Source organism: Sceloporus undulatus, chromosome 4, assembly GCF_019175285.1.
Source record: "Sceloporus undulatus isolate JIND9_A2432 ecotype Alabama chromosome 4, SceUnd_v1.1, whole genome shotgun sequence".
NCBI lineage: Eukaryota > Metazoa > Chordata > Lepidosauria > Squamata > Phrynosomatidae > Sceloporus > Sceloporus undulatus.
Window position 1 is genome coordinate 159,224,066 of NC_056525.1, and position 24,026 is coordinate 159,248,091.

At 38.8% G+C, this 24,026-nt stretch overlaps 1 protein-coding gene across 1 annotated transcript in view; it reads right to left on the reverse strand.

Annotated features, from left to right (window-relative positions):
• Nucleotides 1-467: 467 nt before the first annotated feature.
• CDH9 (cadherin 9) overlaps nucleotides 468-24,026 on the reverse strand; it is a 178,262-nt gene continuing 154,703 nt past the window's right edge. The window contains exons 9-12 of the mRNA XM_042465310.1: nucleotides 22,108-22,229; nucleotides 5,490-5,607; nucleotides 5,126-5,377; nucleotides 468-1,593 (exon numbers count right to left, since the gene is read on the reverse strand). Of these exons, the coding sequence (XP_042321244.1) occupies nucleotides 1,103-1,593; nucleotides 5,126-5,377; nucleotides 5,490-5,607; nucleotides 22,108-22,229 (983 nt within the window). The 3' untranslated portion in view covers nucleotides 468-1,102. The remainder of the gene's footprint in view (nucleotides 1,594-5,125; nucleotides 5,378-5,489; nucleotides 5,608-22,107; nucleotides 22,230-24,026) is intronic.

The following is a 24,026-nucleotide window of genomic DNA, read 5'->3' on the forward strand; positions in this document are numbered from 1 at the left end:
CATAGATCAGCATCAAGCTTTAATAGAAGGGGGAGGAGTGGCCTAGGATAACACCTTCCTATAGCTGGGTACTGTGTGCATATTCCAACAGCAGCCAACTTTTGGAGGTGGTTGGCTACCACAACTGCTTGTCCCTGCTTCCGGTAAAGCAGTATATGGCAGTACAGAAAACAGATAACATGGCCATCAATTGGCAAAGCACTGTCATGGGGGAAAAGTGATAATAAATGATGCCAAACTGGCCTTTAAAAAAGCTATTGGCTTTGTGGTGGTGGCAGGCTGGTGTGATAATGTGATAATGTCCTAAGTCTATTTGCAACTCCACATAGACAGTATGTTGTGTTTTTGACTTATGTGTGACATGCACTAAGTAGATGAAACACAATTTATTTATAAATACTAATTTATTTAATAAAAATACAAAAATATAAATATACAGATATAAAAATATCATGAATCAACACAGAGACATTCTTTTACTCAATAAATATGGCAGTAATATTCATTCTTATTTTTAAAGTGTACTCAGATTACATTATAAGATAGGTACATTATAAGATTGTTCCAAACAGTAGTAGTAAAAGTGAAGCAAAGTGTTCCTTTAGAAAAAGTCAAACTTTTCAACGCATTACAAAAGGCACAAAAAGCCTTTCTAGGTATCTTTCTTTCCAACACCTTAGGCAGAGTGCGTGAAGTATAGTTTTGTTTTCTTTTTTCTAAAAAAAGGTCTTAACCAATTTCATTCACGTTGATATATTCAGCAAACTCTTACTAAGACAAACACCTATATATATTTTTTGTATTTTTCCAAGTAAGAGAATGTAGGCCACTTTTATCTAGTTACAGAGGCATTAATTCCATCAACACTGTCTAAGTCACAAAATGCTATTCCTTGGACACAGTCCAATGCTCCACTATCCACAGTGTAAGCATGGAGCTCCTTCCATGTAGAGCTACCATTTCATACTCTTTACAATCCCAAGGAATACTCTGGAAATGTATTGGTGGTATCTGCACAGAATTACTGTCTCTGAAAGAAGGATGAATCTGCTGTTCATGTCGCAGAGTTCCTTATCTGCAATGCAACCAATGGATGGGGATATTAGTCTTGGTCACTCTCATCTCCACCATACATATCTGCTAATTTTTTAAATCGAGGTCCCCAATCACTGAGGTAATCATAATCTTGAGTACTGCCATCTGTAGTAAGTGATTCCAAAGAGCTAAGTGAATTTGCTATAGAATCATTCCCTTCATATGCATAGGTTGCTAAAGAATCATAGGGAGGTGCAGTTGGATCCAAATCATTTTCCTTTAGCCTTCTATGGATAAAATCTTGGACATCAATGTTTTCCCACAGAGGTGCAGTCCTCCTTATCTGAAAAATAGTGTCTGGCATCACATCTCTTCTCATTTTACTTTCTTCTCTGGCTTCAGGATTTCTTAGTGTGCCAATGTCAAAAGCTTGGGTATCTTCCTCCCCTCCTCCTTCATCATTGTAGGTCACAATATTGTCTCGGACATCATCCTTGGAAATGATCAAGGGCTCTTTCTTCCTCTGCCTCTTCATGGCTGCAAACAGAACAACTAAAACTGGAAACAAACAGATTAATAATAGTGAAAACAGCAATAGTCATGATGTAACAAGAGGATAATGCAAACAGGTTAACATGGAAAAGATTGTAAACATTAAAGGAACCATACATATCACAGCACACAGTAATTAAGATTAAGTATATTTTTGATTCTCCCATTGAAATGGAAATGACCTTAGGGTAAAACCCAAGAAATTTTAATGAGGATAATACAATAATACTGACTCTTGAAAATAAAACAAAGCACTGTTCTGCCAAAAACGTTGTTGCCCATTCAGTAATGAAGACATGAAGTCGTCTATGTAGTCATCTAAAATCACCCTATGAACTGAACATGTTCCCCATCTTTTGTGCAGTAGGTTTAAATCTGAAAGGGGATCCTTTCAAATATAAATGTAAATATAGTGAGTTTCTTCCTCTGTCAACAACAGATTCCATCCCCACAACTATACCATAGCTTGGAAAAGTACTTTTAAAAAAATCTATTCCCAGTGATGTGTCTTTGTTCAGCTAGTTGAAGACCCCATATATTTTTACTATATTTGGATGCCAAAGGAATTAAAAGGGACAACTTATACTAGGAGCATATTCCTGAATCAAATACATGAATGTCCTGTACACACCAGCCTTAAAGGCCAAGTTGAAAGTGGAGTTGGGGCGTAGCATCTATGCAATACATTCCCTGGCTCCACCCCCAGGGCAGCATGATGCCACACACTGCACCACATGGCATGCAACATCACGGTGCTCCTCTTGCACTGCTTCCACACGATACAGTGCCGAAGAAAAGCCACAGCTATTATGTCCTTTCCAGGGTGCAAAAAGGAAAGGCCAGATTGGGGCTGCAGCATGAGGTTGTTGTGGCCCCGATCTGGTGAAAATGGAGGCGCATGAAGGCTGCCCCTTAGGGACAGCCTGCACAGCCCCCAAGTTATCTATTCTGGCCTAGTCTATTTACCTTGTGTGCATGCAGCATAAGCTTTTAGAGAATTCATTTTTCATCCATTCCCATGTATGAAATAATGGATGATTTTCCTTTTTGCCTTATCTACAAAAAGTGCACTTACACAGTTCCCTTTAGTACTCTTCATTTTGGTTGTAAGGAAGGATACATTAAGTATCACACTTAAAGTCTGCCACTTAACACACTAATCTTTAAAGAAGATGCCATCTTATTAGGAGCTGTGACTTCTTTTGCTGATCTCAGTATATGAAGCCTTTTATGAACTTGTGAAATCCCTCCATCAATTTAATCACTACATTAAGCTTTAGGAGTTGATACAAATATGCCACTCTGTGTATGTGTGTGTGTGCTTTGCTTCACCTAAAATCATAAACTTTTACTGCTTTCTGTAACTATTGTTATCACCACTGCACTCCATTACAAAATACTGAGCTCTCCAGGCAGAAGGTAGACACACATCTAATTAATTTACTAATTAAAGAGAAAATTGTTTTACTGTAGTGAATTAATTATAATTTTTATTCTGTTCATTATCTTTTCATAACATTTTTGCCCCAGCTTTATTTCCCCCCAAAAAATTATAGAATTCAATGAAGTTTACATATGTCAAGCTTTAAATACAGAAATTAAATATTGATATGAATTTTAGAGTTGAGAATTGCTGTTACATGATAACTTTTTTTGAAGTATAGATTTAGTGGTTCTCTGCTTTATGGCTTTTATTTTTAGTTATCCTGGATTTGATATTGATTAAGGCATTCCATCTGTCTGAATTCCAACAAAAATTACCTTAATCTGCATCTTCCTGCCCACTGTATGGATTGCAATTTAATTATCTACTAGTGTTCACACTTTTGAATCTGCAATATATTCTATTGCATAAATGTGCAACCAGCATTATTTTTACCTTTCCAGTAAATTTACATGTCATAAGTTAATAAACTTACATGTCATATTGGAAAGGTAAAAATAATGCCAGTTGCACATAAATATAGTCATGATGAAGCAATAATTTTAGAAATAAAATGTTGTCATCCTCCCAGTGATATAGTTCACCTGGTAGAGTTGTTACATACACACCACCCTAAGTACTGACTTAGAGCTCCAATAACCATATGTGAGGTATTGATATCCCATTGTGATTAGGTCATATCTCATTGCATACAAGCTAACATTTGTGGTTCAACCTGGTCTGTGACATCACAAAAGATATAATGATGCAGTTCTTGTAGACTCACACACAGTGTACAGAGAGGGTCAGGCTGGCAACAAAAAGTAAAGATCATTCCTGTCTCAGGCTGTTCTCATTCAACTATTATTATTATTATTCTTTATTTATATAGCGCTGTAGATTTATTTATTTATATAGCGCTGTATGGAAATGAACTTCATGCATTACCAGCCTTTTCCAGCATTCAGTGCTGGAAAGTATAAAATACTGATCAACATAACTGCAAAATAATTTGGAAGTTAGGCTGTAGGAAGCTATCAGACCCACAAATTCCACAGTGAGCTTTTGATCTATAGATCTTCCAAATTCCTGGTAGACAGATTGCTCCCTAAAACTCTGGTAGTCTGTTATGAGGTTACTGTCTCTTACTGCCTTGTGCAGTAGCAATTGCCATTTTAAGCATGCATAATATATTTCTTTTAGGAGTAATTGCTAGTAGCCAAAAAGTTTCTCATTACTATACAAGCTATAATGAATGCATAGTTCAATGGTCATGTAGGACAACAGAATCAGGGACTTTCTGAAAACACTGATCTTGCTGCGTCTACATAGGGCTACCCTCAGAAACTCCATTCCATTCTGTCCAGGAAAATTCTTGCACACTAATATGAAGAAGAGTAGATACCCAGGCCTCCTGCTGCTGGACCTTCTCTTCCAACAGGGCTACCAACTTGCACTTGGTGCAGTTGAAATTCCCCACATTCAAGGCAAGAAGACAATAATCTCAGGTGACTGCAACAGCTCCCTCACTGTCCTTCCTCAGAAATCTTAATGAGGCACTGAAATAGGACTGTAAGCTTCGCCTTCAAAAACTACCTATTAAAAGCCCAGGTAAAAGACCCCTGTTGGACTGGCTTGTTCTTCAAACTCTGTGATTGAGCTGAAGAGGTCTATTGCTATATAGAGAGGTCCTGGCTGCTATCTCCTTCTTGAGGCAAGTCTCTGACTCACTTGTTCTGAGCAAAAGCCCTTCAAAGCCCTTTATAGAAATAAAACAGTTAAAAGTACAGGAGAAGCCCTGAAACAAGGCACCCTCTGCTCTAAGCTACCCTTTAGTGTGAAATTTCACACACTGTGAGGTTCGCACCTCTGGCAGGAGTTATAAAGGCTAGGCTGCTAGCCTTTCCCAAGCGACTCACAGAAACCCCACCCACTCAGGAAAACACACACAAAGGTTTTGGGGGGAAAAACTCACCCAGTCAAAATGGCTGCCAAGAAACCTCTCTCCCTCTTCTCATTGGCAGTGTTGAGAATATACATTCTGGTATATGGTATTAATCTTTGAGATACCTCAATCAATTTTAGCGATAAGGAAGGGAAAAAAGTGTCACTCACCGAGAAGAATAATGATGCAGAGGAGAATAGCAATAAGTGCACCTGTACTGAGGCCCGCAGGAAGGAGCAGAGCTTCAGCATTGCATGACTGCATGTTTCCTCGGCTGTCACAGGCACACACCCTGATAGTCAGTGTGCCAGTACTACTTTGGATGGGGTAGTCATTATCAAATATTATCACTGGCAGGAGATAGGTGTTCATTTTGTGGCGGTTGTATCCATTCCTTCTTGTGATGATGCCTGCTGTGTTATCTGAACCAGGTGGTGGTTGTGGTGGAAACATAACATATGAAAAAAATCCATTAAGAAGTTTGAGGCAGAAGAGATGAAAACAGAATAGATAGAAGCAATAATGGAACCCTACCTTTGTTGTCTACAACAGAGAAGTTTGGATGGACTGTGTATTCTGGCACCAGCTCAAAAAAAAATTTGTGTCCACGAGGTGGCTCATCTTTGTCCATTGCACTAATGGTTTGTATGAGCTGCCAAGAAATAATGGGACATGTTTGTCAGCAAAATGAAATCTCCATTGCATCTTCTATTCTAATACTATCCACTCTGTAAAATCACCAGGTCAATGACCTTTTGCTATTGTTGTACAGTATGTATATGACATAAAAGTACTAATACACCCCTTAGCAGCTGTGTGTGAATGTCCCTCAGAGTTGATTATATATATATATATATATATATATATATATATATATATATATATAAGCACTGTGTGTTTCAAATTGTTTTCCAGAAAATCATGTGGTTCACTGAGAGATTAGAATAGATTCTTCACTAAGAGTGGACAAACAACTCTGAAAGAAACCTATTCATCATGAATAATCTTCCATAGAAAACATACTTAGCCAAATGAGAAATGTTGGTGTGTTCTGTGTAGACACAGGAACAAACTAATTAAAGCAATAAATTTATCCATTAAGTTGAACATTCTCCAAGAAAAAGCAGTGATTTAATTAAATTTATTACTTAACCAAAGTGAGTTCCTTAAATTGGATTTTCAATATTACTCTAATTCCAAAATCAGTTACTTCACTGGTTAATATTTAAAGGGATCTTGCTGTGCTTTTGAGACTAATTTATGGGTGAAAGAATTTGTAGCATGAGCTTTTGTAGACTTGGATCCTAAACAGCCAGGCCAAAAGTGTGGTGTGTGGCTGCTCTGACACTGATCATGCTGGGGCTGCGGCAACCACACACCTGTTTCCAATCTAGGCTGCAGCTGTAGTCTTCAACTGAGCTGCTGGAAAGAGCAGATCCCATCCACTCCTTCTTGGCCTGGTTCTCCCTGAATGGCATGGTGTCTACATCCTGAATGCAGCCGGAATTCACATCATTTGGCCCATGTGTTTTGGGCCTAGGTCTACTTCCCCAGATACATGGAGTGATCTGAGGAAATAGACCAAGTTTATGAAAGTTCATCCTACAACTTCTTTTGCACCATTAGTCTCAAAGATACTGCAAGATCTCTTTATATGTAGACATTTCAGACAAAGATCGGCATGTCTCTGAATTCTACCATCATTCACTAAGTAAATGATTGTGCAAATTTTACATTTCCCAGCTGTTTTTGTTTTATTTTGGCTTTTAACCCAAATCTTAGTTTGTTTGTTTGTTTGTTTGTTTTGAAGTTTTACAAAACAACTTCTTGATTTTTGTTGTTACCCCAAAGATAGAGAATTTCAATGCTTGTGCCATAAGATCTAATCCACTTATTTGGTTCATAATCAGAGTATGATAGTTCAGTCAATTCCAGGCTGATTTTTTTTAAAAAAAACTTGAGATGGTAAGAACGTCTTTGAAGTGGGTGATCTTCTTTGCTTCTAGGCAGTCCTCATGTTTTCTGTACCAAGCATATAGTGTATGGTCCTCCAGATGTTTTGGACATCAGCTCCTACAATCTGTCATCCTTGGACTTGCTGATGGAGGCTCTTGAGAAATGAGGTACAAAAGAGCTGGAGGAGTGTAAGTTGAGAATTCCTGACATAGAGGTTCCAATTCTATCTCAGGAAACTGAATTTTGAGGCTCTTCATACTGTGACTTTTGATGTCCTGAATGGGACTCCCATCTTTACAAGGGAAAAAAGAAAACTTCAACAGGCGAGTTTTTGATGTACATGAGAAATAGTGGGTTGCTGTTGTTTTTAAATGATGTGCTTATTCTTCCAAGCTCAAAACAAAGATGAGACGGAATACAATCATGGATATGTTTTAGCTTCATGTTGGCAAGGCTTTTAGGGAAGGCATTTAATTTAATTTAAATGGGAATTTAATATACACAATAATTTCCCCTCTTCTAATGTAATGCAATTGCATTAGATTTTTAAAAGTTTATTCACAATTAAGTAAGCACACTAACTTTTTCCTAGTAACGTTGCTTTCTCTGGCGGGTTATAGACTGCCGCTTTTAGACGGTCTGCCGCCGCCGCAGTTTGCTCCGTAAGGGAGCCGTCGCAGCCACACTGCGTGGCTCCCTTGCGGAGCAAAAAAGAAGCTCCAAAATGGAGCTTCTTTCTGCGGCGCTCTAATGACATTGCAAGGCGCCGCTGGCACACTCGCGACGTCATTAGCGCCATGACACGTCTGGACGCTATGCGTCCGATACGTAAACATGGCGGCCCCCATGTGGAAGGGGCGCCGCCATGTTGTACGTATGGAATACGTACTAGGGTATGCCCCTTCCTAACCCTAATACGTATTCCATACGTATTTTTTGGCGGTTTGTAACCCGCCTCTGGTTCTGTGGTGTAGTTTGAGCTCATATGGAATATACAGTTCACAAATAATACAAGCCAGGCATTTTGGGCCTCTCCATTGCTCCACTGAATTTTCACTGCAACTTGGGCTGCATCTGTAGTGCAGAATTAATTCAGTTTGACACTGCTTTAATGGCCATGACTCAATGCTATGGAATTCTGGGATTTGTAGTCCTATGAGCTATTTATCCTTCTCAGTCAGAAGAGGTGCTACAACAAACTACAAACCCATAGGATGAAGCCATGACACTTTAAGCAATGTCAAACTGCATTAACCCTGGTGGCGCAGTGGTTAAATGCCTGTACTGCAGCCATTCACTCAAAACCACAAGGTTGCGAGTTCAAGACCAGCAAAAGGGCCCAAGCTCGACTCAGGCTTGCATCCTTCCGAGGTACCCAGACCGTTGGGGGCAAATTAGCTTACTTGTTAATTAGCTTACTTGCTGTTCACTGCTATGATCTTTGGAACAGCAGTATATAAATAAAACAAATTATTATTATTATTATTACTATTATTATGAAGTTTTGCATTGTGATAGCAACCCTAAAAAGTTGTTCAGAATGCTTTGCAACATGTGAAAATTTCTCAGTAGAAACAAAATCAATCCTAAAAAGGGGTTCTTCAGTGTCTTAAAATTTTGAAAAACGTTTCCCCTGTGTATAAAGAAAATGTGGATGCTGTCCCGTGGCTCTGCTTACAGACCGGCACAAAGTGCCAGTCTGTAGAGCCCCTTTGTCACCCATTCATTATTTCAAAATGCCGAGAATTATCTTTGCTCATAAGTGTCAATATGTCTTTCTTTAAAATGGCTACATAAAAGACTTTCATACTATAGACTAATAAAAGATAAATGAATGGTTTGTAAAGCATATCAAGCCTGAACTTTAACTAGAGGCAAAGATGACTAAACTGAGGCTGTTGTACTTTGGACATATCATGAGACATAACACATTAGAAAAAGAGGGAGACATTTGCTAAAGTGGAACGCAGTAGGAAAAGAGGGAGACCACACTACAGGTAGAATAATTCAACAAAGGAAGCCACAGCCCTGAGTTTGTAAGACCTGACAGGGCAATCGATGGCCAGGGATCTTGAAAGTCTTTCACACACTGGATAGCAATAAATCAAAATCAATTTGAAGGCAAATAACAACAGCCAACAATGTGCAAATGGCATCTCTTATCCTTGATCCTTATAAAGTATCTTATCCTTGATCCTTATATCTGTTTGTGTACTTTAAACAGCAAGGATTTCTCCATGTGATATATTACTCTTTCGTGCTAATGATTTTGACTAAGTGGTGACAAAGAAAAAAGGACAGCCTAGCTTTATTATATTGTAACTGGGATCTGAATTGATACTTACTACCACCCCACCTAAGACTGAAACTCATAGACCCTAGATTTCTCTGTATCCAAAAATTAGGGGGGAAATGGTGGCTACAATAAGAACTGAAGAAGGTACACAGCCTGTTCTACTCTTTGAAACAGTTGGGTGATTTTCTCATAGCTGTTATTGTTATGGATGTTAATGGTTAATTAGTGAATATTTGCAAAGTGCTTTAAGTCTCCTTTGCTCTCACTCTAAAACAACCATTCCTGCTTTGTATGTGGGGGTCATATGCTGCATATTAACTCATTAGTGTGGCTTGATGTAGGGTTATTTCATTTAAATAATTGGTAGGCAATTGGGTAGTGGGCAATTTTCATCCATGTGTCCCCAACATGTACCGCAGCCAGGCTTTGCAGGCATACCAGAAGTAATGAGATACCACTTCTGGCTGCCGTTTTTGGCCAATTTGGGGTGGAGGTGTTGGATGATTATGAGGAGTGGCATAAACTGCTGCATTTGTGGAGACTTTGGGAATATTAAGGCCCTTTTTAGAAAGAAAAATTGGGAGCCAGGAGAAGGGCTCTGTGTACAGTGATCCTCAAGGTGTAAAAACGTGGTGCTCACAGCCAATATGAACTCTGCATTCTGCACCCTTCTCACCCCTAATTTCAAATGTATGATCAACATTTGTGTGTGTGTGTGTGTTTAGAAATTTATCTTAGGCTACAATACTAAACACAGTTATGGGCACACCTCCTGCCATAGTCCCAAACAGGAGTGGAAAAGATTTGGGCCGCCTTAGGTGGCCTGGAGCAGCACCGGGGTGACTTTCAGGCATTCTGGGGACATGAGTCTTGCAAGCGCCATGCCCCCAGAGCAGCCAGAAGCCAACCCCATTTGCCTGTCTGTTTCATGCCTTACTTAGGAGAAAGCCACGTTAAACACTGTTGGACTTTCTTCCAAGAAAGAATGGAGATAAGTCTGCCAATAGTTATTTAAAACATTTATCCCATCCCCCCCCCAATATTTGATGTGTCTGGAGAAATTAAACACACACACAGACACACACATATAAAAATAAATAATCGAGAGAAAGAAAGAAAAAAAGAGTGGGCACTACATGATGCTAAACCTTAGTGAAAACATAAGACATGCCTACAGACCTATTATCACAAGACAACCAACCCTTAAGCCTCTTAAAGATTTTTCATACAGGTATTGTACTCCTTACTGAAAGCTAGCAGAAAAGTAGGTTTTTCAATATTATTTGGACATTTATTTGAAGACTCTGGAGCTATGGCAGGCAAGGCTGGCTATTATAAATTCATGTAATCAGTAATTATGGATCAGGACCCTGCCAGTTATTAATCGGCGAGAGGGGTTAACTTGTGGACAGACACTCTCTGAGATAAACAGTTGCCTTTCCATCCTTGTCCTTCTTGGGTCCATTATAAATCTGATATTTTTGTTTTGTACTTCTGTGGTTTTTATTTGGTAAATCTTTAGACATTAAATATTAATACTGAGGGAGTGAATCCTATTATTATTCCAAAGCAGAGAAATAATTTCTCCTAAATTAGGAACAACTAAGTCCAGAGGACAGTATTTTATTTCTACAGTCCTCCAGGGCCCCCACAGACATCTTTAAAAACCTTATCACCAAACCAGATGGATCTGATTTTGGAAAAAAAAAGTTGATGTGAAACAATGCTGAAGTCCATGCAACTTATTTTTTTAAAATGAACTGATACTCCTAGAAATTTCCAAGGGAAATTCACTCATTCTTGGGCCAGAAAAAAAGACAGTGTGAAGGGATCAAGGAATTCAAAAACAGTCATGGGAGGCATGGTTTAAATGTTTTTACATGTTTGTTGTAAAGTTTCAATTGATTTTATCTATAAACCACCTTGGATCCCTTTCTGGCATCCTCCTTATCCATGTATTTTTTATTCACGAATTCAAGCATCCATGGTTTGAAAATATATTTTTTAAAAGTATAAATTTCAAATAGCAAATCTTGATTTTCCATTTTATATAAGGGACATCATTTTGCTCTGCCATTATATTTAATGTGACTTGAACATCCACAGATTTTGTTATCCACGGGGGGTCCTGGAACCAAACCTCAGTGGATAAGAAGGCCCCACTGTAAAATAAATAAATAAATGACTCATCCACCTATACCCTAAACCATAATCAAATCCATAGAGAAACACCAGATGCACCACTGTGTCCAAATAGTATGCCTGATCGCCAGTCTTAAAAGTTTATCGCACAGGCCCCTGGAATGGGCCTGGCGTATTAAAAAAGGGGGTGGGATGGGAACAGAAGGTGGCATAGAATGCAATTTACCACACAGGAGAACACCGCTGCTGCCAGAAGTTCCCATTTCATTCCAGATGCATCCACCAGGAGGCAATTTTCAGGAACTGTTTAGAAGCATTCATGAAAATTGCCTCCTGGTGGACACATCCAGAATGGAATGGGAACTTTCAGCAGTGGCGTTCTCCTGTGCGGTAAACTGCATTCTATGCCACCTTCTATTCCCATCCTGTCCCCTTTTTGAACATGCCAGGCCCATTCCAGAGGCCTGTGCGATAAACTAGTTAGCCTTTTTGTGGACATTTTTGGGCAATTCTTTTTGCTATGTAATCAACCTGGTTGATTCACCTTGGGGGTATCTTTAGCTTGTTACTCTCTCCTGTTTTCTCAATGCTTCCTCTATTTTTGTTTCCTTCTTGCATCCCCTCCTCTCTCCCACATCCCTTCATGCAAAAGAAGAAAAGATGATATAGCTAGACTCTGTCTTTCGACCATTAACACTTGCAATCACATCTGAAAGCACCTTTTGTCTCTGTGCTTCACATATGTAGCTTTCATTACCTTGAACATCCTTGTCTATCCCTTCCCACTTGAGACTTAACTTTCTGTTTCAACAGCATGAAAACTCAAATGCATTTCTATGTGGCATCTCAGTATGTTACTTTAGTTTGGATATTTTTTTTTAACTTTGCATTTTCTTAGAAGTGTACAAAGCAACCTCTCGCTCCTTGCTTCAACAGGCAGTTCTCAGGGCTCTGAATGATTTTCAGGGTGCTGTTTGGCAAGGTTAAGAGCGACCTTCTGAAAACTCCAGCTACTTCTAATGGCTCACATTACAATTACAGCTGCTACAGATACACAATCCACAGTGTCAAGTAGATTTCTAGCCTCTGTTCAAGTCACAAAGATGGAGCAGAATGCTCAACTGGAGCTGAAAATACTATGTGGCACTTGCTCAAAGGTGAGACTGAAAGATTTTTTTGTAAAAAAAAAAAACCCAATGGACTAGATGTTTTTTTTTCTGAAAAGATGTTGACATGAGGCACAGAAATTGTGCATTGAAAAGTGGTAGGAAAATCTTAAAAGGCAAATGCATACTGAAGTATGTGAAGGCCAAGGTGTTCAAACATTTGTGTTTTTGTTTGTCTAACCAATCATCCAATTTGTAATATGAACCTGCAATTGTGAATAAAAAATAGAACACAGGATGGGAGCAGACTTTATTCATAATGCCTACAGTCACTAGATACAAGAAAAAAAATTATCTTCCACTCCAGAAGCACCTCTTTACTTTTTTCTTTATAAGTAAATGACAACCATTCTCATCCCATCCCTCCCAGAGTATTTACTTCCATAAAGAAGAGCAATGAAAAGGTAAGAATCAATCTTTTCATTTTTGTTGTTTATAATATGTGCCCAAGAGAGAAATATTTCCCCCAAAGGTTATTTCCAGCTGAAAAGGTGTTTTGATTGATTTTTTAAAAGTCTGTGTATGTGGAGATTATATCAGTCTGGAGGAGGTTACTGGTCACACAAGACTTGACTAATGCTGCGTGTTGCCAATGGGCCTTATGTTTCCCATCCTGTATTATATACATAAAAAGAGAGAAATAATAGTGTATGCCACCCTTATTAGTTTCAAGGTATAAGAGTGGCATATAAATGCAAATAATTAGAACATTAAAAGCAGCTAATTCACAACAGGGATGTAAATTTTCCCTTATTTTGTCTTCACACATGGGAAGAAAATAATGAAATGTTTCCTTAGCTGTAGGTGAGATTTTAATAATTTTGCACATTTTTCTTTGTTTTAACACAAACAAACAAACATGAACGTCCTCCTCTCTCTCACACACAAAAACATCAGTTTTGGTACAACATACATTGAATATTTTAATCGACATATATGTATAGGTATGGATTTATACAGTGCTACCTCGGGTTACGAAATTAATTCGTTCCGCCGCTCCGTTCGTAACCCGATACATTTCGCAACCCAAAAAAGGCTTTCCGTTAGCGCTGGAAAGCCGCGCGTTTGAATTTCGCGCCGAAAAAAATTTCGTAACCCGAAAAAAACATCGTATCCCGGAACAGTTTTTTCCAATCTAACTTTTTCGTATCCCGGAAATTTCGTAACGCAATCAATTCGTATCCCGGGGTACCACTGTACATCTATGTGTCCTGCTAGCTAGCTAGCAACTGCTAATGGTGATGATCTTAGATGAAGAAAATCGTTAATATCCTTTACATTTCTAGTTCACAGGTATTCATAAAAACTTAATAAAGGATCCAGAAACAGAAACCAGGATGCAGGTATGGAGAGATCAGACTCAATGCTCAATGTCAGGGGCAGGAACGTCCTTAATGTCCACCTCTCTGGTGTTGTTTACATTCTTTACATTCTCCTTCTTTACATTCTGCTATGTATCTGAATGGCTGCAACTGATTTCTATGGGAAAGGCCAACATGTATAAAATACTCCTGTTGAGAAAAAAATAAGTTCCATATTGCTAAAACAGGGTAGTGAAAAAGTTCCTGAAAAATATATGCATGATACCTCAGTAAAGAAGCCCTTGAAATGGGTATTAAAGGTAAAGCTAATATGGGGAGGCTGGTAATACAACAAAGATCATCAGAGAGGCAAAGACAATGGGGCTAAACAGCAACTGAGTCCAGTCTCGCCCACCAGCTGATTAGCACACAAAGAGGACCATCAAAGAGTCAAGGGGACGAGGGCTAATCAACTGAGTCCAGTCTCCTTTCACCCTTTCTGTTCAACTTGTATGCAACACATATTATGAGAAAAGCAGGCTTGGACACAGAAGAAGGTGGAGTGAAGATAGGACGAAGGAATATCAACAATCTAAGATGTGCAGATGACACCATAGTACTAGCAGAAAACCTCACAGATCTGGAACACCTACTAAGGAAGAGCAAAGAAGAAAGGCAATAACAGGCTCAATGTTGAACATAAAGAAAACAAAAATAATTATCACCAAGGCCCTTCACAAGTTCAACCTAGACAATGAAGAAATAGACATTGTAAAAGAATTCCCATACCTGGGATCAAACATTGATAGAACTGGGGACTTCAGTCAAGAAATCAGAAGAAGATTAAGAATGGAGAGGGTGGCTATGAAAGAACTAGAAAAGATTCTAAAATGCAAAGATAGAGAAATGAGCACAAAAGTCAGAATCATATAAGCCATTTTATTCCTTATTACCATGTATGGGTGTGAGAGTTGGACTGTAAAGAAAGAAGATAGGAAGAAAATCCATTCATTTGAGATGTGGTCCTGGAGAAGAGTGCTGAGGATCCCATGGACAGCCAAGATGGCAAATACATGGGTCCTAGACCAGATCAAGCCAGAAACCTCCCTGGAAGCCAAGATGACCAAACTGAGGCTTCAGACACATCATGAGAAGGAAGGACTCATTGGAAAAGACAATAAGTCTGGGAAAGGTGGAGAGGAGTAGGAAGAGAGGAAGGTCACATGCTAGATGGATGGACTCTGTTAAGGAGGTCACAGGTATGGGGTTTGAGGAATTAAGCAGAGCAGTGGATGAAAGAGGATCTTGGAGATGTCTCATCCACAGGGTCACCATGAGTAGAGATCGATTCAAGGACAGTGAACAACAACAAATACAACTGAATGTTGTTCAAAGATATTTCACTAATGGCAACAGGCCATGTGTGGTGAAAGGAAAGCTACAGAAAACCTGTATATTCATCACTATCCACTGTAATTTTATTTTTAAAACCCCTGCAGAATTATGGATCAGAATTCAAAGTGCTGAAAACTGAGGTTCATTGGGGAGGAGAGGCGGGGGATGCTTAGCCAGATTCAGTTGTGAAGACATGGTTAAAAAGATGGTGGTGATTCTCTTCCCACCACCAAATTTGGCCATTTTGTTGTTTTAATATTTTAAAGGACAAAAGAGCTCAATTCAAGATATCTGTGAGAAACCTCCAAGTCTTTGTAAGTAAGAGAAGAGCAGTAGGATGCAACCAGTATCATAGAAGGACACTCTGTTTTTTAATTTTTATTTTTTAAATTATTAATAGAAGGACACTCCTAAGCATCACACTGTATTTCTCAGATAGGAAAACTCAAATTTCAAGGGAACTAGGAATTCTGTGAAGGGGAGACACAACATTGCATGCAAAAATGGAATGAAGCAACACTTCAGAAGAGAGAAAACATAGGGATCCACTGACAATCCAGGGGGACAATTGAAATTCTTGGGGCCCTTCAGAAAGCTTCTGCCTGCACCTCATCATAGGAAATGCCTGGTGAAAACCCAGAAATCAGAACATTGTTAAATAAGACTACCATTGGAAATCTCTGCTAATGCTTCTCACCTCCCACTTTAGCTTTCCACTATAATAGCAACTTGAAAAATAAATACAGTTCTGGGTATTCATCTGCAACAATAAACCATTTACGGGTGTGACAACATGGTGGGCTTTTAAAAAAAAATGCATCCTGTCATAAATCATTATCTAAAGCCACTGGGATGTGTCCTTTCTGCTCACAGAATAACATTATGACAATGCTTTCTTGCAGCAACTGGAGGGGAAAAGTCTCTCTGAGTCATCTTCCCACATACTGTATCTATGGTAGGGCCATGAACACACACACACACACACACCACACTCAGCAACTCACACTTTGCATATGCTTCAACCTTTCTCTGTACTTCATAAAACAACCATATTGTTAAAGGTGATCCCTAATGTGGATTGATTATTTTGTTTTTCAGAGTTAGTCACGCACCTTTTGTTTCTCCTCCAGCATTAAGATACCAATTTTGATGATTGGAAGATGAGAAGGTTGGCAGTTCAAGGCCCGAGTACTGCATGAAGGGGTGAGCTCCTATCACTAGTCCCAGCTTCTACCAACTTACCAGTTCAAAAGCATGCAAATGCAAGTAGATAAATAGGTACCACTTCTTAGAAGGTAACAGCGTTTGGTGTGGTCATGCTGGCCACATGACCACCACAACAGTCCTCAGACAATGCTGGCTCTTTGGCTTAGAAACGGAGATGAACACTGCCTCCTATAGTCAGTTATGACTAGATATTCATGTTAAGGGACTACTTTTACCTTTAGTCATTGTAGTCACAACAGTATACAGGCATGAAGCAAGATCAAAACTTTCAAACCCCTGTTTGTGATCAAGCTTACAACTTTTCTGGAAGTATAATATGAAAAAGGTCCTTTCCTATGAGAATGAAGTCAATGAGATTAAACTTTACAGTGGTCTGCAAAAAATGAAAGGCTGTGATAAGCATGCTAATTAAAAAGCATTTAATTACATCCCTTCAGTTACTGCCTTGAAGAAAATAAGTAGAAAATATCTAACCAAAAGACAAATCGTAGCAATTTATTCTAAGGATCCTGGGCCCAGATTATCGAAATACAGAATCAAAAGGTTGGAAGAGACCACCAGGGCCATCCAGTCCAACCCCTTATATATGTTACCAAACAAAACAATAATTTCCTATGGTACTGGAGCACGTCCAGTCTCTTGCCCTCCACTAGTCACCAATTATGAACTGTTCTATGCCCACTGGATCCACTCATATCCCATTATGATACTACAGAATATAAATCTTCACATATTTGGAGTATTTTCCCTATATAACCCCTGCTGAAATCTAGATTTAAACATAAAATAAAATAAAATCTAGAATCATCATAAAACCCAGAAACATGTACCATGGCAAACTAAATATATCTGTAGCAAAGTGACATGCCTTGTGAGCTCCTTCCAATTGGCTAAGAATAAAAGGCAAACACATGATTCTGGTAACATTAGTCTGACACCGAAACTTAAAGATTGTTCCAAAGGATGGCAGATATAAATTTGAAGTGATCAACCTTTTCTTTTTTTCCTCTTTTTTTTTGGTGGGAGGAGGGTGCAATTCTGCTATGAACAGGTTGAATACCATTCATCTAGTGGCAGGGGCATTAACTAAGGGTCTGTACAGACCGGCTGAAAGGGCCGGCGGTGGAGTAGAGTGAAGTGGAGTGGGGGCATAGTGACCACCCACCACCTGCCCCAACTCCATCCCCAAATAGGCATCACACCACCCACCCTACCAGACAGTGGGTGATGTCATGACGTTTCTGCGGTGCAGTTTTTACACATGCTGTGCCAAAGAAACACAGAAGAACTGCTGCAGTGGTGACAAAGGTGGCTTTTTTCACACCAAAAAGCAGTGGCATTTGTTGCTCCTTTTGGGGCTGGAAAAATGCTGGATCAGAGCTGCAGCATGTGGTTGTTGTGGCCCTAATCCGGTGAGCAAAGGAGCTGTGCACAGCTGCCCCTTTATGGTCATCTGTTCTGGCCTTAAAATACTTTAATCTGATCTAGACTAAATCTCAATTTCTTGAGCTTTTTCCATTGATCAGTGGCAGCCAGACAGATTCAACATACCTACCACCTCAGTTCTGAAGATGAACATGAGAAAGACAGATCCATGTCACCAGAATACTGATGATTACACATTAAAAATTCCAGATGACCCCATTCCCCTATGTAGATGGGAGACAAACCTAAGCCCTGTGGAAACTCAGGGGACAGGCAATATTTCCCGAGTGCTATTTTCTGGAATAATAATAATAATAATAATAATAATAATAATAATAATAATAATAATAATAATATTTATATCCCGCCTCTTCCATTTGGGGATTGAGGATGGTAACAACAGAGTTTATGATACACAATATAAAAACAATAAAACCCACAAAAACCTGACCCAACCCTCCCTCCCAGACTATAAAATTAACATAAAACATGATTAAAATATAGAACAATACAATGCAACATTACAAGATTATTCTACAATCCACAAATGACGAGGAGATATAGTAGGAAGGATGGACAGAATCGGTTCTGGGAACACAGGGAAGGCCAGTCGGAAGAGAAAGGTTTTTGTTGCTTTTTTAAAAACCTCCAGTGAGGATAACTGACAAATCTCTTTCGGCAGGTCATTCCAAGCTTTAGGAGCCGTAGTAGAAAAAGACCTCCAGGAGGTCACTGCCAATCTGGTCCTTTTTGGATGGAAAAGATTTTTTCCGGAGGAACGGAGTGTATGGGAAGGATTATACAGAAGGAGGCGTTCCTTCAAGTAGATTGGACCCAGGCCATGTAGGGCTTTGTAGGTAATAACCAACACCTTGTACTGAGCCCGGAAGCTAATAGGCAGCCAGTGTAATGACTTTAGAATAGGTGTAATTCGGTCAAACCTAGACTTTCCAGTGACCAGTCTGGCTGCTATGTATTGTATCAGTTGAAGCTTCCGGATATGGCACAAGGGTTGCCCCATGTAGAGTGCATTACAGAAATCAAGACGAGAGGTTACCAGGGCATGTACAACTGTTTCTAGGTACCGCTGCTCCAGGTAGGGGCACAACTGGTGTATCAGCTGAACCTGATAACAGGCGCTCCTGGTTGCCACATCAATCTGAGAGGACAGATGAAGAGACGAATCCAGGAGCACCCCCAAGCTGCAGATGTAGTCCTTCAGGGGAAGAGTGAACGCATCTAGGACTGGTGAACATATCTCCAAACCCAGGTTGGGGTTACCTATCACGAGTACCTCCATTTTGTTTTGATTCAACTTAAGTCTATTTTTCCTCATCCAATCCATTACCGACCTCAGGCAATCATTCAGAGGAGAGATACCCTCCTTGGTCACTGAAACAGTCCGAGACATAGAGAAATAGAGGGGCAGCACTCCCACAAAACTATTTCGTTATTTGCAGTTCAGACAGTTTCTGAAACAGGGCACTGTGGTGAATGGTATTGAAAGCTACTGGGAGATAAGGGAGAAATATGGTCACATTCCAACTCTCTCCCCGAAATTAAATAATTATACAGAGTGACTAAAGGTAATTCCTGTGCCAAAACTGGAACTGACTATAGAATGAAATACATCCAGAAAATTAGATTCATCAAAGAGTATGTGTAGCTGGTTAGCAACCAATAATTTCTAGCTTCTTATAATGGAAACAAGCTGTGGTGTACCACAGTCCTGTACAGTTCCCTTTCCTCTCTCCTTCTCTTTTGGCCAGGTAGATATTGGAGGATGTCACTTTCATTTTTCACTAATTCTAGCTTTTTTGTTGTTGTTTGAATCCATTAAGTTATGTATAATTTTAACTCTGATTTGTGTGAAAGAAACCAGATTCAACCCATGGGCAATGAAGATGACTTATTTGAACAAGCCATTGTTAAGTTTAACCATGCTTTAGATAAAATCATAATGAAGACAAAACTGGACATAACTGGAAATAAAAATGTTAGTCTCCTCTTCATTGCTGTATTAAATAAATAAATAAATAAATGGAGGAGGAAGCTTGCTGCGGCTCATTCTAATGATAAACAAGATTCATTTTGATCCCCTACTGACTCAAAGTGATGCTCATATATGTTTTCCCTTAAATGTCAGTTCAATAAAGTACTAGTGTTTCATAGTATTCATGAAGTATAATTGGCAGGAGGTGAACATTTAAATTTTATAGTATTTTATTTCATTTATTGTACAGTTCATAGAACTTCACTAAAATTTCACATTTTGGACACAGAGGTCAGCTCACAGGAAGTCACAATGGACTTCTTCTCCAACTCCATTTTATATGTTGGCATAAATTGTAAGGGGGTTCTGAATGAAATGCAAAGGCTCTACTTCCTGTCTCGTCCAAAGCATGTCCTTTGTAACTTTTTAAAGGGACCTTACAAAAGGTGAGGAACATGAGCTCACTATGCTGCAAAGCCCCCTGAACTCTGAACACAAACATATTCTCTGAACTGATCTATAAAAGTCAAGCTCTCAGAAGTACCTTGACTTGAAAGACTTGAAAGCAGAAAGAACTGCAATCAGCTCAACCAGTCTGATCTTAGTTAATGTATGATCCTGGAAAGGAAGCCCAGTGACAAGGAATGGATTGGAAATGTCCATTGCCTACAGGAGAAATTTGAGCATCCTGAGAAGGGCTATTTTGACTAGGCTTTTGCCAAGTATGAATTTTATTTACATGGAATCAATTAAGTAATCAGTGGAAAGGTAGATAAATAATCAACTACACAAATATTTAATCAGTTGACAGCTCTATTCATTAAGAATAATCAAAGAAATTTCATCCAAGGTAGATATAATTCTTCCTGACCAAACTGAGCCAGATATTAATTGCCTGTCTCTCACACAAACTATCAGATTTTGAGGGGTGGGGTGAGGGACTGATACTTTTCCCTATGATTTTCCCCCTTTAGTTGTTATAGGTTGAAATCCTGCTGGTGGACTCTAATGACAAGACTGCAAAGGTGGTAATGGGAGATGGGAAAATGCCACATAAGCTGTAGCCATGATGGAAGTAAGCCACTGGAGAAATAGGCAGCTCAGATCAAATATCCCTTTCTTTCATATCACTGATGCACAACACTGGAAAATGGGCAACTGCTAGCATTATATACCAACCAACTCCTGGTCTTGGTATGGCAATTTCCATGCCTAAACATCTCATAAAGAAGGTAAGAAAATTCAATACACTGGCCCATAGTTGAGACCTATATGGAAATTCACATCAAATTCAGTAAAGTTTCAGAAACTAGGGGAGGTTTTTTTTTTGTTTGTTTGTTTGTTTGAAGTTGCATTTCTGTGCATGCTTATGTGGCATTGTGTTCAGTGAGGTTGACATCTATGTACATAGTACAAGACTGCATTATAATAACACACATTCCATGTAATCTTTGATTTTGCCTCTTTGTAGAAACTACCAAGTCTATATATTTATGATTGAGCCAAATTGTACATACAGTAACTCACAGGTCCAAAGCACACTGCAGAAACAAATGAATTTGGTGCAGTGCACTGTACTTTGTACAATGTCTCTTGGAATTTTTAGACCCATGAAACTTCATCATGAGATCAGGCCAGATCTCATCCTTGCAATGGTATCACCATGAGACTTCATCCTCAACCAGTTCTAAACAACCAAGTCAGAACCGTCTAAGTGATAGCTTGCCATAAATGGCTCAGTGCAACACAACCCCTCCTCAAGTGTTGGGATAAAGCCTTTTTTTCTACTCTCCAGACTACATGAAGAACACACATGGGAAGAAAAAGAGAGAGTACATATAACCACAATATTGCTTCTGAGTGTGAATACATCCTGATTTGTTGTGATGTGAATTGTGGCCCCCACCTATGATTTCCTATTTCACATATTTTATTTGTCCATGATAAGGAATTTCTTTAAGCTTCCAACAGCTGACATTTTATCAAAAATTTGATTATACAGTATCATCATCATCATTACTATTATTATTGGTTTGGTTGTTTTCAAACAGATTTTTAAGGAAAAACAAAACAAATAGAAATCATAACTAAGAATATTTAAAGATGCCTTAATTTCTATGTTATTTTCCCCCACAATGTCCAATAATCTCTACTAATGAGGAAAGAATAAGAATGCTCTTTAAATGAAAGATGAATACTAGACATTATAATTCAGCTACCAGTTTGAGCTATACTATAAATATATATTTACCTGTCCGGCTTTGGCATTTTCACAAACAAACGTTTCATAGTATTTGGCGAATTCTGGTGCATGATCATTTATATCTAGAATCCGGATGAAGATGGGTGCTTGGGTACTTTGTTTGGGATTACCTGAAATGAAAACAAAAAATGAATAGTCAGTGAATTCCAAGAGCATATAACCAGTATCTGTATCTCTGATGTTCAAGAACAATTGTAGGGGGGGGGGGGATGGATGTATCCACATAAAAGGTATCAGTTGATTTATGATTTGGACAAGTTTTTTGGGAAGTGCCATCAGAAAGCCTAAAAAGCATGTGGAATATACTCTACTGAATAGTGATGTTATGGAGCTGCACAGTTCTAATTTCCACAGCTATAAGTCCACCTCAAAGGACAGAAGGCCCCAACAGGTTTCAGGCATGCTTCTACATGCAGAACAGATATTTCAATATACAGTAAGTCGCACTCATAGAAAAGACAAAATTTCCTCCTAACTCTCTTTTCTGGGAAAGCCCCTCTCTCATTCCCTTTCATCAGTGTTACTCTTTTGAAAGGTTTCTGAAGACAGAAGGTACTCCTTTGAAGGTGCAGATCAAGAGAACAATCTGAACTGGGCAAGAAGGGCAAGAGACAGAGAATCTGGCCCTTCACAAAACAGGCTTTATCTGAAAGACAAACAATGATCCTAGTGAAGTGCTGGTACACATAGCTGTATTAAACAAAGGGGAAGCATTGGTAATATTGATCATAAAATTGTCTCTTTGGAAGCACTCTGGGATGGATTCATAAGGAAAGTTCTTACTGTGTTTCCAAGCACACTGTCTGCCTTTTTTTTTTAGAGGAGAGACAGGTCTGTCCTGTATGAAATTAAGAGGTAATACAAGTATGATTTTTTATTGTTCCAGACCCAATTAAATGGTTGCCTGAAGGCTCCCTAAAAAGTTTAGATATGAAGAATAGATACTGGTGGGTATTATTATATGTCTGCCAGGAACAGACTGTGCACCTGTGGCTACATAGATGATTTAGTGCATTACATACTGTGCTGGCATTGTATCCCTGCCTTAAGACTGTCTATTGTCTCATCTTGAGATGAGGAGACAGGACAACACAGAATGAAAGTGCTTGGTTTTCATCCTAGCTTCAACTGACATAATAATGAATAATGAATCTTCTGAACAGATGGATGGCTTATCTTAAACAAAAACAAATAGAAGCATGAAGATCCAAATTATTTTTTCTACCTTCTCCTATTCAACTTTTAGTAACACCTTTCCAGAAGTAAGATTTCATAAATGCCAACTGCTTCTTGAGAAGGCAGGTATTTTAATTTTACAAATTCTACATCTGTGGAAATGGCATAGAGAATCTAGTGGATAACAGAGTGTGCTGTCCATTGTAATGATTTTCCTAGAGAGCGTCATCACAAAATGAGACATTTGATGTAATGGGTGGTCAATACAAAGCATAGCAATCCACCTGTTCATTGATTAATTTAAACATATATCTTACCAAGCCCACTGTTTTAGTCAGCAGCAAAGAAAATCAGAATGAGATCCTTATATGGCAGTCTATTACAAAGGAGGTCTGATTACTTGAAAGCCTTGACAGGATAATTTTAGGAGGTTTGAGATAATTTTAAAGGTGTGTCTTTATATCTATTTTTCTGTAATTTCTTCTTACTAGTGATGTAAGAATCAAATATATTTTCTGCATCTATTTTTAGCAAGTCAAGTGCTCTTCTCCACTCCATCAATCTTTCAAAATTTTATTGTTCCTGCCAGCAGAGTTTGTTCCCAGATAATACCCAAAATAATACACATTTATCTGCTTATATACACATATGTAAGCATAAATTTAGTTCTTAATCTTCTCTCAGATCTTTCATTTATGCCTCTTTCACTATCATCCATCCATCATCACTAC